At 33.5% G+C, this 18,286-nt stretch overlaps 1 protein-coding gene across 1 annotated transcript; it reads right to left on the bottom strand.

The window, feature by feature from the left end:
* Positions 1 to 1,810: 1,810 nt before the first annotated feature.
* Positions 1,811 to 15,420, bottom strand: LOC129256459 (uncharacterized). Its single transcript, XM_054894656.2, has 5 exons — positions 15,193 to 15,420; positions 5,645 to 5,689; positions 4,967 to 5,019; positions 4,275 to 4,355; positions 1,811 to 3,842 (listed from the first exon to the last, which is right to left on the bottom strand). The coding sequence occupies exons 1-5, from the start codon at positions 15,332 to 15,334 to the stop codon at positions 3,756 to 3,758; spliced, it is 408 nt and encodes a 135-aa protein (XP_054750631.2). The 5' UTR covers positions 15,335 to 15,420; the 3' UTR covers positions 1,811 to 3,755.
* Between the last annotated feature and the right edge of the window lie 2,866 nt (positions 15,421 to 18,286).

The following is an 18,286-nucleotide window of genomic DNA, read 5'->3' as shown; positions in this document are numbered from 1 at the left end:
GAAGTGGGATGAATTGAATTATGAGGCCATATGGAGCAGACAAATGTATTCGTATTCAAGTGATGAAAAAAAAAGCGGAGATAAAAAGGGAGAGTAGAAAAACAGATGAAAGAAAGAGTTATATTGAAGAATTGTGCAATGCACTACTCTTATTATATCGTCGATGAGGACAAAACTGACGTCACCGTTTAGCTCCTCTTACTCCGTACACCTGCACAGCGCACCGCCAATATTAATTGATTCTCAGAGATAACACGTTTGAAAAAAAATCATCATGGTTTTGTTTGTTTGTTTTGTTTTGTATGTTGTTGTTTTCGAGTTGTCGTGAATTATTGTCTTTTATAATACTCTAAAAGTCCACACACCTTCAAGCTGGCAATAATGACAAAGACGAAAACGAAACAAAGGTGAAAATGACAGCTTACAATCAGTATTCATTATTTTGAATAGTTTCAAAGCAGTTTTATTGTTTTACCACTGCAAGTATGAACATCAGGATAAGAAAAAAAGTCAAAACATGAAAGACATGATATGCATCTGACAGATATATACATACAGATTGAGGTTAGTATTTACATTCAGTTAATAAATAACAATCACAAATAATGTATAGAAGACTAAGCATGACACAATAAATACATACAATATTATACACAATTCACGTACACTTATTTATGCCTTTTTAAAATTTGTTTGACCAAAATTTTCCAGGTCAGACAGACAATAATGCATAATACGAAGGATGCGAAGGAGAATAAGGAGGGGGGGGGGAGGAGGAGAAGAATACGCAAAAGGAGAAGAAGAAGAATGAAAAGAAGAAAATGAAGAGCAGAGGGTAGGATTAGAAGAAGGAGGAGAAAGAGAGGAAGATGGAGAAATGAAGGGAGAAGAAAACAAAGGAAAGAAAGAGAAAAATGTAGAGGAGGAGTCACGGGGAGGTGAATAAGGGAGCAGGAGGAGGGGGTAATTCCCCTCTATATAACGATATACCACTCTATATTTAGTGTTTTATTCGTTATTTTTTTCGATCGGACCGGAACGAAATTCAGTTCCCAGGGATGCACTGAGGTGAATATCATTATCACCATGAAAGATGGTTAGAAATTCATTTACATGTGATGATTTATGAATCAATTTTTTCTTTATACCATACCCGGATTCTCCCTTTTCTTTCAACTGAAATCATTCAAAATCATGTATGGTGCTGGGAATGTAAAGGATTATTGACATTTTGTCTAAAGAAAAAATGATATTATTCTCCCGAAAAATACGATGGGCTGGGCGCCAGTGCTGCTCTAGTGAAGCGGACAATGAATGTCCCTACATAATACCAAATATTATGCCCTTGAAGCTATGATATTTTCTGCCTATTATTAAGATTTATAACATGATCAATTCCGTATACCTGGCATTCCTTCCTATTCTGTATTTTTAAAAACTTCTTTTTGTCACTTGTATGTATTTATGATGTGCAAAATAGAACAAAATGAAACTACTTGAATAGTAAAAAAAAAAAGAAAAAAAAGCGTCGCCTGATCTTGAAAGCACTGTGAAATATATTTTACTTATTTTTTTCAGTTTTGTTTATTCATTTATGGACTATTATCATTATTATCACCACCGTTATTATCATTGTTATTCATATTTTTGAGAGCATGTTGCTCTAGAAGAATAAAATAATCATTTCATTGGCAACTTATCGATGGGGGGGGGGGGGCTCGCTCACTTGTTTGATCGCAAAGTTTTCAAAGGCGTGCATTGTATTCAAAGGGCCCTCATTTTTATTTTATTTATTAATGATTTTTTTTTTGGGGGGGCCTCGTTACGTCACTGACGAAAATGTAGTCTGCTTCAATAACAATTCCGCGTATAATAAGGAAATTGCAAGAAATATATTTCAGTTCCTCATAGATCTTACTATTATTCACATCGAAAACTATGTTAAAAGGAAAAAAATGAGTGCACATTGCACGTGAAATATTGCTTATGTCTCTTAATTTAGATATTACATGTATGTCAGTACAGAAATATACTTTTAAAACAACAAATCGAGGTCAGATTCGATCAAAACATCGATATACACAATAAAAAAATAGCACATTGTTTAAGCCTGTCACTCTAACAAGTTGTTTAAACTTTTTTTAAATGATTGTTCAAACTTTTTAAACAACTTGTTTAAAAAGTTGAAACAGTAAGGGCTGTTGTTTAAAATGTGTAAACAGTTGTTTAAAATGTTTAAACAATAGTTGTTAGAGTGACGGGCTTAAACAATATGCTTAAAATTTTAAACAGCGTTTAACAGTGTACATCCAAAAACAAGATATCGATAGACATATAAAATATGGTTTAAATGTATTTTTATATCTAAACTAGAATATGATGTTGGAATTTCCCGTAAGTATAACACTTTTTGATGATATAAGTCCAAGATTGTGGGGACAGAATAATTGAAATATTTATATGCATGATATTTGAGCAAAAGATGTCTGTATGTGTTTAGTCCTCAGAATGATATAACTTCTGACACAAATTAAGATTACATGACCGCTTTCTATTTAAGCATTGATCGGGCATAACGCTATTCCAAATTGTTACCAGTGACAGAGGTGTACATAAAAATGGGTAATATTTAATTTGCTGCATGTATTTCATTATATCAAAGAATCAAAGTCTTTATCAAATAAAAACCACGAAAGAATACAGTCGCGTAACGAAAAACAATTTCTGACAGGAAATACTTATCCTGAAATCACGCCTCTTCAGTCTTTCACAAGGACGAGCGTCGAAATTATGCTCTCTCTCTCGCTTCTGACGCTTGTCAGATTAGAATTCTGAATAATTATGGCCCTGTTTTGTTTAAACTGTTGCCCTTTTGCGATCCCTGAAAACGGCACACGGGATTTATGTCCCCTTACCCCCCAGAGTGATACAGCCTCTAATACACCCATTTTGTTACAAATCAATATGCTTTTTAACTAAACTTGCTAAAACTTCACATGCCAACTATTCCGGTTCTTAACAATATAAAAATTAAGATAACTCGTTGCCCGATGAAGCGTTAGAAAAGAACGTTAAGGACAGCTATATACTTGTAAATTGAAACGGGCACCTATTTGTATGAACGCAAATTACAAAAACATCTGGACAAAACATCAAGGATGAATATATATATTTTTTTGAACAAATAAAGTAGCATTGAACGTGCAAACACTGACAATTTGATCAAGGAGGATGAGAGTAAGCAGTATACATCATGAAAATAATGCAATGAGCGAGCTGATGCTTTTTATTTCGTATTTTATTTTATGAAATTACAATTACATCAAAATTTGTTTTAAGAATGTGAACAAAATTTTTTTTATTACTAATTAGTGTAAAATACTGTATACAACTCGGCTTTTATACACAATGAAACAACAGCTAATAACGATATTGTACAGTAGATAAAAATGTAAAGGTAACTTTGGGCGCGACATTAGTTTACTCATTGCATATCCATGATGATGGCATATTGCTGATTCACCGAAATAATAATAAGTCTGTAAGACAACTTTGTTTGTATTCGATTTTGATGCAACTTTCAGCGTTTGGTTCGTTCACGTATACTCTTTTTATTCAAATTATTAGGCCTAGTATTATTCAGCAAGAAACGTTTATGAATTGGATGTTAAAAATATAGTATAGAAAAATCAGTTAATCGTAAAGTCGTTGGTGTCGTTTTAGTACTGATCAAGGATTTCGATGGTTCGAATGAATCATGATTTTTTGCTGAAAAGTCGATTTTCTAACAGCTGATGATCTGTCTCTGATGTTTCATGTTTGTGTAGTTTTGCAACTAATGCCTGTAAGATTAAAATAATTTGTGCAAATAAAATAAGAAAATTGTGAAAGACAAAATACAAGAGTCTTATATTTTATTAAAATACATAAAAAAGTAGCATTTATTCATTGACAGTGATAATAAATAATTTGTCAATAGAAATAAATTTCTAAACAATGACAGAAATTTTATGAAGACATTGAAAATGTAAAATGCGCAGCTCACCTTTGCAATAATAGAAAATATCATATCTGCATGCCCCCTCCCCGAATCGCCACCGCTGGTTATGACAATGCTTTACCTTTGCGGTATGTCAAGTTCGATTTAGGATTCTTTTGCATTTTGCCCGACTGTTCTTTAGTGCTAAAGTTGATAAAACTATATTTACCATTTCTTATATGAACACCTGAAAAAAAAATTTATTGATATGAAAATTGAAAAAAAAAAATCTCACCTTCATAATACTTTGTTTTTTTTCTGTGGAGAGGCGATCCAAAACAGAATCAAAAAGAGAGATTCTTCTCCTGATTGGAAACTGTAATCGAAAAAAAAACCATATTATCTTCAGGTCAATTTGTAAAAAGAAAAATCCACAAACACAAACGAGGACTGTTCGGGAGTTTTCCCAAAAGGTAAAAAGAAAAAGAAATGCGTATATTTATGACCATTGGTGACGTACTATCTCCCGTCCTAATGTTATTTACGTTATTGTTTACATGTTATTGGAACGATTAATAAGATGAATACTCCCCTGGTTATGGTGACGACGACGTTAACAATTGTCTTTTGACTGGGCATACAAATTCATATCAAACAAAGTTCTTCTTTTCTATTCCCGCCATTGCTCAGATTAATGAAAAAAAAATGCTATATTATATTTCAAGAACGAATGGCAATTACACACTGCCTAAAGTCAACTCATTCAATCAGCATAATAGACAATATTATTCTCATACAGAAGACAATCCCTAATTCCCCGCACACTATCAACTGTCCCTTAACTACCAACTGTCCCTAACTATCCCTTAACGCACTATGTACCCCGATATATCATTACGCTTGAGTCTTAATTTTAGAGAGTTATTTCAATTTCATGTGTCTGAGTTGTTTCTAATTATTTGTTATTAATGTGCTGCCAAAACTCACCTTTTTTCTGAAGACCTGTGAATCACTAATTGAACGTTTTCTCCCACCCGGCGCTACAAAGAAAATGATAATGAGGATATATCAAGAAAACCACTTTAGACTAATTGATGCCCTATTCATGTTTCAGGTTGATGTGTCAGCCATTGTATTTCAATGGAATCATATAATTGCTGACGTCATAAAGGAATTCAGTCACCGTTTTTAGAATGTGGATGTAAGCGTTGCTCTATGGATATCTGCTCGAATATACATAGAAACAACTAATTACGCATGATTACCATTATTGGTAAGTAGTAATGTGCAACATCATTAACCATGAAGAAGTCAAATGGAAATGTTTAATAAGAAGCTAATTATCCTATATCTTGGCACACTTGCGTACAGCTGTTTATATGGGGCTTAAGAAATTTGACATTATTATTATTTTAAAATAGTGTAAAAGATGAAAGTTTTGCTGGTTCATGGCTTTTTGATTTTTTTGCCCCATTAAGTTGTCTCCTTCAAAATTATTTGATCATTGTGTCAACTCCTTCACACAATTAAGAAATCAGGAATAGAATGATTGTACAAGTCATTTCTTTCTTGAAATTGAGAGAAATAATTTTTAAAAGGGTATAGCAAAGGGCCCCCAAATAAAAAAGAAAGAAAGGGGGGAACTTGTGCTTGATATCAACTTACTTCCACAGTACATTCGGCATAATTCTGTTCTGCATCTTGAACAATCTGAAAAGCCAGAAATCCAGAATAGAAGTGAGACAATAAGAAATGCTTTTGTTTTTATATACATGTAAATGATTCGATGTAACCTTTTCAGCAATGTTTTGTGACGAAGCTATTTCATTATCACACATTAGCATGCAACTGAAGTCATTGTCTTTCGAGCGCATCACATATGAAGAGAACTACACCCTGAAGTCGCCATCTTAGTTTTTTTTATAAAAGCAATGGAAGGGGAAAAAAAGAAATATATACATTTAAGGGGAGGTTTACCCTGATGGTCAGTGGCGTACCGTGGGTCACGGCATGGGGGGCACCAGCAAAAAAAATTAGTCACTTAGTGAGCGCGCGAAGCGAGCTCAGTTACCAGGTACACTGACCTAATAGAGGCATTTTAAGGACAGTGCCATTAAACGGATATGTATCTCACCGATCACATAATGCGAGCGCGAGCTGAATTTTTTCATATTCAGGCCTAAAAAGGGACATTATAAGTCAATTTTTTGGATCATGATATGTACCTGTCTGGCGAAACAAACAATGCGAGCGCGAAGCGCGAGCTGAAATTTTTGTATATATAGACCCCAAACAGGGACATTTTAAGGACTATATTTTAGGAATCCATTAAGAGTATACATATCTCACCATAGTCATCTGATGGAGTGACAAGCGCGTGCTGATTTTGTTAAAATCACATCTAAACTCATGAAGCACTTGTAGTCATTGTAATCATGATTAACACACGCATCTCACTAATCAAATATTGCGAGCACGAATCGCAAACTGAAAATTTAGGAAATTCAGACCTGAAGAGGGGCATTCTAAGGCTTGTTTCTAGGAATTCACGAAGACCATACGTATTTCACTGACCAAATAATGCGAGCGCGAAGCGCAAGCTGAATTTTTTTTATATTCAGATCAGAAAAAGGGACATTTTAAAGACTGATTTAAGGAATTCATGACGAGCAGACGTATCTCACCAATCCACTATTTCGAACGTAAACACGAACAGGAAATGTTTTATATTAAGAACTTAAAATGGGGCAATCACTTTAAGTAGTCATGAAAAAAAAAAACATATGTCACTACATAAAACAATAATAATTCGAAGTGCGAGGAAATTTATTTCGTGTACGTTGACTTGAAAACGGGAGGTTTTAGCATAACAGGATTATATATCTCGTTAAACAGACAATGCATCAGGAACAATGAAGACATTGGCCCTGAGTAAATTATGTTTCATAAAGTTATGAAAAAATGTCTTTATGTAATATAAAACATAATTATAATGAACAATAGTTTCGTCTTTCCCACTACGTTTCTCACCCTTTCTCCCTCTTTTTCCCCTTTTCCCAGTTTTTTTTTTGGCCAGCCTATGGGGGGGGGGGCACGTGCCCCCATGCCCCCCCCCCCGTAGTTACGCCACTGCTGATGGTAACTTGGTTTTAATAAAAGTAAACATAACAAAATTTACATATATAAATAATGAAATGAAATAAAACTATAAATAAGAGAAAAACATTTGGGAAGGATTGGTGAAAATAGGTAAAAGAATAAAGCATGTTATTTATATGTATTCATGGATTTGCTCCCACCAGAATGTGCAATAATATTGAAATTAACTTTGATAGACATGGTTTTAATACAAGATCTGCCGATTCTCTTAATGTAATCTTGCCAAAACCTAATTTAGAATGTTTCAAACACGGTTTTATGTATGCGGGAGGTCAGCTTTGGAACACCTTGCCATACGCTACAAAAAATTCAACATCTGTACTATCTTTTAAGCATATTTAAAGAAAACATTTTTAACTGATTGTTGACTTATATGTATCTTTACCAATGTAAACGTCCAGCTGCATTTATTTTTAGTTTCTTTTAAACTTTTCGTGCAATAATTTGTATTGAGAGTTGCAAACTTCGTCTCCTCTTTACAATAGTTATACTTGTACATTTGAGAATGAGTTGTATGTGGATTGTTTTTATTTATGTGTTGTTGCAGGGTGATCTGTGTACCGTGATTGTTTACTGATAGTTTATGAACGAATCTGGGTGGGGTTGATTGGTTGTGGGTGAATGTGTGTTGGGTGATAGGGTGGATTATGATAGATGGATGCGTAGTGTGTAGGGGAAGGCGGGGTAAGTTGAGCATAGGGGCAAGTTGAGCCACCAGCCCCAGGCCAATAATGAATGAGTCAGACATTGTGGTGGTGTCATGTCTTGATGACCCATTACATAACCCTTTACCCTACCACATTGTTTTCCACCTTGAAACAAAAAGTACCTTTTTAGAGGGAAAAATACACATTTCAGCCAAAAAAGTAAAAAAAGGGTGTAAAATAGATCAGTGCTTTTTACCCACACACGTCTTTAAATATAATAAAGAAATAAGAACAATATTGTTAGTCCAGGTATGGATCTTCATTCTTGTCATAGTCTTTTACATGATGGATGCATAAGAAATGTGTGGATGTGAAAATATCGCATTAAGTTTGGACTGGGGTACTTTGAGCCAGCCAACATGGGGCAAGTTGAGCCATAGTAATTCGTATGGTAATGTATAATAAAAAAGAAACAAACCTTGAAAAGCCTTTGATATGCAGGCAGAAAGGTGAAAATTCACATGACAGTTCTTTTACTTATAGAGGATGTTAGTATTTATAGAGAATTTGCAAGTGAAAAGACTTGAATTAAAAAAATGACATGCTGGTTCTTCCCGCGTACATTTAGTACATAGTTTTTGTGGCGCAACTTACCCCACAAGGTGCATGGCACAACTTACCCCACAGATGGGGCAAGTTGAGCCATTTGACATCGGTTTTTTCAAAGGTCACAATAAATTTCAGTGTGGGGGTAGAAAGTTATATACAGGTGAAAAATATTTCCCACGAATAAAATTTAACGGCAAGGTACTTATTTTTACAATATTATTAGTCATATCAATTCTAACATACAAAATGCAAAAAGTGTCACAACTTACCCCGCCTTCCCCTACTCTTCTAATGGCTCCTTGGCTGAACTGTTTATCTCGCGTAAATAGAAGTCACTTTTGTTATATAAGTGATATGTAAATGAGCGAATGAATGGTGTCACACAGTTACTAATGTTTTTTTATTGTAAGAGTTGTTTAAAATTTCATTTGTTTAGATTTGACATCGAGGAAGCTCATTAATTAAATTGCATGAGGTACCTCCCCCCCAAAAAAAAAACCAATATTTCCAGGAAGGACTCAAAACTCATTCATTTTATTTGCAGATCATACTAACTTATTTTTTTCACACAGAGATCCAAATGTTCTTGTTGATGTCGTCAATGCAGAGTTGCGAAATGTTTTAGAATGGATAAGAACCAATAAACTGTCATTAAATCTTTTGAAGACGAATTACATATTATTTAGTAACTCCTTAGCTTCATTACCGACTCAAATTATATTTGACAATACCCCACTTAAGCAAGTTTCTCATACAAAATTCTTAGGTGTTTTGGTTGATAGCAAGCTCTCCTGGAAATTACATATCGAAAATATTTGCAAAACAATCTCTCGAAATATTGGTATCATTAACAGACTAAAATCACATCTTCCACAACGATCTTTGCTTATTCTTTATTATTCTCTTGTTTTACCCAACCTAAATCATGGACTTTTGCTTTGGGGAAACACTCATCAAACTCTGTTAGAAAAAATTATATTGTTACAAAAAAAAGTAATTAGTATAATCTGCAATGCTCCGTTTCGTGCCCACTCAGATCCACTTTTCCTTGAACATAATATTCTCAAAGTAAACGATCTCTACTTGTTTCATCTTGGAGAATTTATGTATAAATTCAATTCTGGTGCCCTTCCCTTAGTTTTTCATGACATGTTTATAAAGAATCAAACTATTCATAAATATCCCACTAGACAGTCTGAAGAATTTCATTTACCTTTACTAAAAACACTTTCAGCACAAAATACATTCATTTTTGAAGGTCCTAAATTTTGGAATACTTTCCGCATAGATTTGAAAAATTCCCCTTCACTCGCAGTCTTCAAAAGAAAACTTAAGACATTTTTATTGGCTACGTGTAAAACCCTATAGCTCTCCCTGTTGTACTTAGATTGTCCCTTCTTTTATTGTCAATATTATCACTATTATAACTATTATCATTATTATTTTTGTTATTAGTATCATGATTACTATTATTATTGTGATTATCAATATCATCAACATTATTATTATCTCTTTTATTACTGTCATTGTTATTATTGTTGGTATCGAAGAACTCGTCACCACTGCTCAACCAGGCATACACTTTGATCCGTTTCCTTTGCGCGTTTACTTCATACTCGTTATACATCACCTGTGGAACATTTTCTTATTTTAGTCCACATGCAGATATGTTCTCCTCATCGTCTCTCCTTGTTATTCTTCGTAAATTACTAATTTCATGCATCATGTTGTTTATTTCACATTTTTCTTCCCCTCTTTTGGCCACTATCATTATTTTAATAATGTAATTTAATATTAATGAATAATTTGTTTTGAGGGGTCCACGATTTACAAGCACAGCTTCACAGTGGACCTCTCCATTTCCAGCATGTTATTTTCAGCCACAAATATTTCATGATCCATATTAAGTTTCAAATGTATAATTTAGATGAATATATATATATATATATTGTGTTACATGTTTCTTCATTACATTTCAATTGTTATAACTGTATTTATGATGGATTTTGTCTACTGTTTTGTTGGAAATGAGAAAAAATATAACTGAAACTGAAAGCTGAAAACCTATTTCACATAAGAGCACATTCATATTTCGTGAATAATAAGATATGAAATAACTAATGAGAAAGTGACGTCATTGGTTCCTTCATTAGCATACCGACCGCGATATCCATAATACTGTTTTGTGAAATAAAATTATTGAAAGCTGTGTTATTCATTTCTTATTTTACATCTGATTGTGATGCATTTCAGCGATATAATATGATGTGTTTTATTTTTTTCATATTTTATTGAAATCAACTCTTTGCTGGTATTGACTTGACCTTTAAAGCACAGATAGAGACAGTTTGTAATCTGTCCAGTTCTCACATTAAGATTTCAATCCTCTTTGCAGTAATTCATACATAATTTTCCACAGATTACTTAAAAGGTATAAATAATCAATTCAGTGAAGTTCATGAACTCGATTTTGAGCGATCTTTTTTTTTTCAGTGACAGTGTTCGACGCTCATAAAAAATCTCTATAACAACACTTTAAATTTAGTCCTCAATGGTTTCAAAATTGAATAAATACCCCTTGTCTTCTTCTAAGAATAAAGAAGCAGTCCCATCTTTTCAGCCTGCAATCTCCGAAACCCCATGGGGTCTAAAATCATGAAAAGGAACATGAATTCAATTACTACAAGTTTCTATGCCATTTTGTTCGGAAGAAACATTATGATCAGAGTTGTATGACTCGAGATGAGAATACGAAACTCCAGCTAAAGTGAAACGTCCTTCTGTGCTACCCCGCTGCATGTGATTGAATCATTGAAATATCATAAATAAATTTGAATGATTTATGTTGGATGATAAACTGGAAATAACAATTCATTGTAAATCATTTGCGCACCTGTGTAATTTCAATCTATTATGACTTGACTTCTTTTTTTTTATCAAACCTTAATGATAAAATGATGTGCCCAAAATGTGCTCATGAAACAATGATATGCGAAAAGTGGGAATATTTTAGGATATTGCCTCTTGACCCCCCCCCCAAAAAAAAAATGCGATGTACGTATAGACACAAAAAATTCGTGAGCACAACCAACTAATGGCATGGCAGTTTAGCTTTGTTCAAGATATTTGAAATTCAATGTAGTAAAAAACAAAGAAAAGTGAGTATTTTACATCAAAATGGCCCATAAGCTAAGCTTATTAGTAGGTCACTACGTTTCATTTCCATCTTTTTCATGGGTGTTGCTAATGTTCCATAACAAGTAGTGCATGTATATATGTTATTCTGTAATGTTCTTTGCTATTTATTTGTATTGCAATGATTTACTGCTGATGTTGTTTAATATCGGAATTGAAACGAAATAAAGATTCATTCATTCATCATTTACACACCGGGTTTGTTATGGATAATTATTTTTTAAAGTGCCATAACTTCATAATCCTCATTCGATTTTTTAATGTTGTCTCACTCAAATGTTAATTGTTTGCTTTTACTTAAAAAACTATTCAAATCAACCTTATATTAAGATAAACATTATAGTTTCACACGTAGTCCCTAGGGGGAGGGGGGCGTGGGGAAAATCGCCAAAACTTTTGAGGTCGGTTTCATTTTTATAAATTTGAACAAAAAGGAATAGATAATCAAATAATTTTCCAAAAGGGAAGACACTCCTCCAATAAGACGCCAAAAAATGGACTGGCGTACCGATGGGGATTTGGAGGCAGTTGCTTCCCAAAAATTCAAAGACGGAGGGGAGGGGGTAAGTGTAGAGAGTAAAAAATGAATCCGAAATTAAAAAAAATAATAATAAGTGTCTGTATATTCGGTTGAATCTATCACAAAATTTTATTTTCATTTAAAAGAATCAAAGTTCTTGCTCGCTGACTTCGCTCGCGACTATTTTAAACCCCCATCGTAAACCGTGTTCCGCCTTTGACATTATTTGAAACTAATTACATGTATATATCCCCCTTCCAATTTTAAAATCTGGCTACGACCCTGATATAAGTTTAAGGGGAATCCCCACTATTGGGACCCACCTGCATACCCTCATCAGTTCTAACATGATATGAGACAAAAAGTTATCAATGATTAAATCTATTTCAGCCCCAGCCCCAAGCAAGGGTATAACGCCAAACTACAATACGACTGTGAAGAATGTTGATAATTCACACTTTGATGTGCCGGCTAATAATGTAATTATGATGTATCATACAATGATTTGAATCAAATCCTATTCTAACATCCGTCAATCTAAGAAATTATCAAATCCATCACACATCCTAGATATCCTTCTCTTTTACTGAAGGCAAACAAAATAACAAAGAGTACGATGGTCTGTTTTTTTGTTGAATTACATTTTTCAAAAAGCGCAATGCTTTAAGAATGTGAAAAATAACTAAAATACATCAATCATAATAGTGTAACGGTTATAGGTTTTAACATTATTTTAATTCTGGTTCAGTGGAAGCTACACGAAACATGTCTCATTGTGGGTTTCTTTCTCCTAGAAAAAAAATCAGGAAAGGGTAAAATGTTAAAGCCTCTCTTAAGCTTTGGTAACTCCAAATGTTGATCCCTATTTTAGTTTGTTATTAAATTATAATAGAAATGTATTTTAGTAGATGTACTGTTGTTATTTTAAATGAAAATAGATCGGAATCCCGACAAAAATGAAAATAACTTCTTGCACATTTTGGCCTTTTGACATAAAACAATGATACGGAATAGATAACGATATTATAACTTTAATGAAATTATGTAAGACAAAATGTCCAAAGGGTCTTCTTTGAAAAAAAACTTTACCGAGAGAGGACGCTAAATATCCTAAAATATGTGAAATCTCATCTAGAAACAACGGATGAAAAAAAAAAAAAAAAAAAAAAAAATTAAGGTTAGTATACTTGGAAAATTTGAATTTTAAATGGTACGCCACTACAACACCATGAGTGTTGCAGGTTATATGCCTAATGCATATTCACTTTATTGAACATTTACTTATCTTTCAACAAGTATTTACAATCTTTACAATCTTTCGACAAGTATTTAATGAACGTGAAATCAAAGAGGTACTCCTTGCTGAAAATGATATGATTCGGAAATCAGATGAACATCAAAATGATAATTTCATCAAAATCAGACAAGGAATACCAATGTTATATAATTTCAAATTTTCTTTTATTTATGTGAAACAGTTAATCTATCCATGTTTTAATCAATATTTAATAAACGAGCTAATGATGCCATCTTCCCACTCATTCTTTTCTATGTTATCAGATAAAATCATTATTATTGAAATGTCCTCCAAAAATGTACAAAATAGGATTGACTATTGAGTGCTGCAATTTTATTATAAGAGAGACATGTTGCACACACGTGAATGAAAATATGATATAATTATGATTTCATGGAATAAAAAATAAAGAAATTGGGGACATGACATACATAGCCTACCTGTGGCTAAATTTGATATTAAAAAACCTTTTTATTATTTTATCAGATTTTGATAGAATTTCCAGCGTTTTGCTCCTTTAGTTTTTACTCCATTTATTTAGTAATAAGTTCTGTACTCTGTACAATATGCTATGCTCTGTACAATGTATTACATGCATGTACTTAAAAGGAAACTCCGGGCTGAAAATACTTACATCTGAAAAGGAGAGTAAAATTAACCGAGCAAAAGGCTGAAAATTTCATAAAAATCATAAAAACTTACGTTATTGAGTTTTAATGTTAAACAAGGTGAAAACGGTAATGCAATAGGTGGGCTGATGATGTCATGTCCACACTTTCCGTTTTAAAATGTGTGTAAGTCTGTAAAATAAATTTAGTATCCTTGTAACAAAATAAGTTACAGCAATGACTTTCTTACATATTAAATCAGTAGTCAATCCTTTTTTATATTTAGAGGATAAATTGTTCTTCAACATAATTTCATATAAAAAAAAGAACAAAAATAACAGCGGTTATTGCATCATCAGCTTGCTCATTGCATATTCATGAAGACAAACGTAGAACTGTTTCACCGGATGATTACAACATTTTAAAATGCTATAACTTTGTTATTCCTTGTCCGATTTTGGTGGAATTTTAATGTCTGGTTTGTCTGATTTTTCTTTATCTGTTCAAATCATATTATTTTCAGTTTGGAGTCTCTTTTTGATGGCATGATCCTACGTCCTTCATAATTTACTTCTTGATAAATCATGGTCTGTAATGTTCAGTCATACCATTAAGAAACCAACTTCAGACCCGACAATGCACAATTACGTTATTCTCAATGACATACCATCGATCGGTTTGGAGTCGGTTTCGTAGGTGTGACTGTATATAAGATTTGAGTGAAAGCTCACTTTTCTAATCATGATACGAATGCATGCATGTATTTGAACAAAGCATAATAAAACCCGAGTAACTAGCAATTACACTACTACTAGAAATCTTAAAATATGTTTAAGTTTTGTTTCGAATGCAACAATATTTTTATGTGTAATTATATTAACGGATCCTATTCAGATCAAACAAACCAAGATGCTAGGTAAAGTCATGACAGGAGCACCGCGCTAAAGGGGGCAGGGGCGAACCGGGCCCCGTTGATCTTTTCAAGAAGTGAAAGAAAAAGAAAAAAAGAGGAGACCAAAAAGACAAAAATTAAGAAAGAAGAGTGCCAAAGAGAAAGTTCTTGGTCTCGTATACCTCTTTATAGCCCCTGATAATCAATAAAGAAGGGGGGCGTCACAATTAGGAATGTCTTGTACCCCTTTAAAATATCTTGGCGTCGCCCCATTAAAAGAACTTACCTGGGGGACCTCGCCGTACTCGTAACGAGGACAGATGAAGATCATCAATGAAATCACAAGTCACCACATCGGTTATGATTCCAACAATGACGACGAAGACGACCAGATATACATTACAACTAAGATTCATTAACCTCATCATAACCGTTTTCTGAACTAAGATGACGGGTAACAAAATGGTCGCAGATGTCTTAGTGATGACGAGCTTGACAATGATTTCGAGTGTGTTGTATTTTTCGATGAACTTCGATAAAGGTTTCAACAATAGTCGTTGGTGATCGGTGGCAGTTATTAGCTTGGGAATTTCGAGAACACCCCAGCAGTGATGGGCTTGTTGCAAACCAAACTGTAATTGTCAAAAGCTTGAAGTACCGTGAGCCATTGAATAATGTCAACCATCTCTTCTTGGTCTTGCGTCGAAATGGTGTCAAGATTGGCAACATCTCCGAATATAAACGATGTCAATGATGTCCAAAACAAACCGAAATGATTCCGATACATGGATATAGGTAATGAAACAAATTAAGAAATTAGGAGGGGAGAAAGGGGGGATATACGATGATTGCTTCCGGGGCCTTTTCCTTCTTGCTGAATTAATGCACCGATATTAATACCAACGCTGATTTGCGCATGGGCGCCTCGTCTGGTTCGCCTACCTGGAAAAAGCACAATGAGGAGAGATCGCTACTTATATCTCTTTAGGGTTTTTCCCGTTTTCAATGGGCAACGCGATCGATGATAAAAATGAGAGGGCGGAGGGGCTACTTTCTATTTCATGGCATTATGTCTGATACTTTTCTATATAAAAAATAATTGGATTAAATTGCTTTTATTTTGAAAGTGCACATTTGCATTTCCGTTTTTAAAAAATATTCTTCCCGCCTTTTTTTAATAGTCATCAACCCACTGTAATGTGTTCAATCCTCGCTAAAGGCCTACACTATAAAAACGCTGTTTAAATTTCAAGCAGGTTGTTTAAGCCCGTCACTTTAACATAAATTGTTTAAAGTTTGAAACAAGAAGTTGTTTAATTGTTTTAACAAGATTTTGAAAACGTTTAAACAATTGTGTAAAAGTTTAAACAACTTGTTGTTAGAGTCACGGGTTTAAACAGCGTGATGTATTTTTTTACTGTGTAGATGTAGAATAAAATATCATGATGTAAATTAATTTATGGTGGAAATTTCATATCCGGTAGGTTAGAATACATTATATTATAGATAATTTCGAGGAATAAAAATCGGAGGGGGAAAAAAAAAATCAATTTTGAAACTTTCGTTCCTTGACTTGGGTTTTGCAATGAAGAGAAGATCCAACCTTTCTTGCTCAATACACACTGAATATCGATAGTAAATGGGCAATATATAGCCTCCTCTGACATGCGTGCATTATTTTGCTTGATAGAATTCAATTAATTTCATGACTGGTGCATATACGAACTGGTGCAATACTTTTTTTTATTGAGATGAACCTGATTGCTGTGCTTTGATGCAGACAAACCTGTTTTTTAATTTACACTCTGAAAACAAATCAGTCAAAGATAACTAGTTAATAGGGTCAGTTGGGTGCAACTGTTATTCTAGTCATACTTGACTATATTCTAGTCGTATCTTACTAGAACAGAGTTATTTCTGACTAGAATATAATGTCACAAATGTGATATAATTGTCATATCAGTTGCACCCAGCTGACTACTTTTTAGTCAATTTGACTGATTTGTTTTAAGAGTGTAATTTTTAAAAATCATTATTCTGTGACTTTCCTTGCATGCGATTTGTTTTCGGTTACGATAAATTTGCAACAGAATAACCATTATTATACTATACCGTGTAGGGTTTGGTTATTACTTCATACTTTCCGTTATTTCAAATTATGCTATTGTCCTCATTTTCAGAAGTCGTTGCACCCGAAAACATGATGGATGATGGTATACACTTTTAATAATAATTGCATGATCGAACTATGCCTATAGATCACTCCCACAGTGATTAAAAATTGTTAATCGACATTGAGCATGGCAATAATATTATAATTAGAAATTTTGAGTCCTATATCTGAAATAGAGCATAATTAACCATTTTAAGATCCCAAACATTGAAAGGTCAAATTGATACAGTCATTATGTGAAAGATAATCATTATGCATCCCCCGCATCATTTCCATATTCTACCACACCTACACACACCCACACACAATACCTCACATAATTTACAGTACAAGCCAATTCAAATTTACCAATCACTAAATGCACCTACATGCAATTTACGAGTGATTTTCATAATAGCATTGATGTTTCAAAGAAGTACACTTATTTCACTTTCCCAATTATGCAAAGTTTCAAATTAGGATTGATGAATATACCTCTATCACTTTGGGCAGCAGATAATAAGAAGTTATGCAATTAAGAGCAGATAACTTGTACGATTTTGATAAAGGCTTACTGCATGTAAAAAAAAAATGTGGACAAAATACTAAATTTCCTGCCATTCATCGCATGACAATAAAAAAAATCCATACTGTATAATTTTGCTAATATTGCGTCATTTTTTTTTGCTTGTGTTTCCGTCAGTCTACATGTATGTCTGTCCGCTATTCTCCGTTACCGACCAAACTATATATATATAGAATTGTGCCCATTCCCACTTTTTAACCTGTAGGTTTTCATTGTATATTTAGGGGGTTATATTCAAACTAAGAAGTTTATATTAGCTCAATCAGCTATAGAGTCAAAAATTCTTTCTTGCGATCAAGATCCACACATTCCATGCAAAATTAACTGTGAATCATAACAGGAAAGTAGACGGAACTGTAATGCCGATAGGATAACTTCAAAGATTTTATGTGGACTCAACATGGTCCGAACCAGCTGAAATAAAGTTGAGTTTTATTACCTCACTATCTTTGTCAATACTGCTGAATAACCCCCCTCCCCCCGTTTGAGGCTATTTTTTCACAATATATCTAATTTTCTTAGTCCCCCAGCGGAAACGATTTTATCCGATTTATAAACTATTAAGAAATTTTGTTAAGCTTTCAAACTAATTCCTTGATAAAAACAAGATTTCCCCTCGCAACCCAAAATTGCATGTAAACC

The sequence above is a fragment of the Lytechinus pictus genome, chromosome 3, assembly GCF_037042905.1.
Source record: "Lytechinus pictus isolate F3 Inbred chromosome 3, Lp3.0, whole genome shotgun sequence".
NCBI classification, from domain to species: domain Eukaryota; kingdom Metazoa; phylum Echinodermata; class Echinoidea; order Temnopleuroida; family Toxopneustidae; genus Lytechinus; species Lytechinus pictus.
The sequence above is the reverse complement of the archived record's forward strand: the minus strand, read 5'-3'. Positions and strand labels throughout refer to the sequence as shown.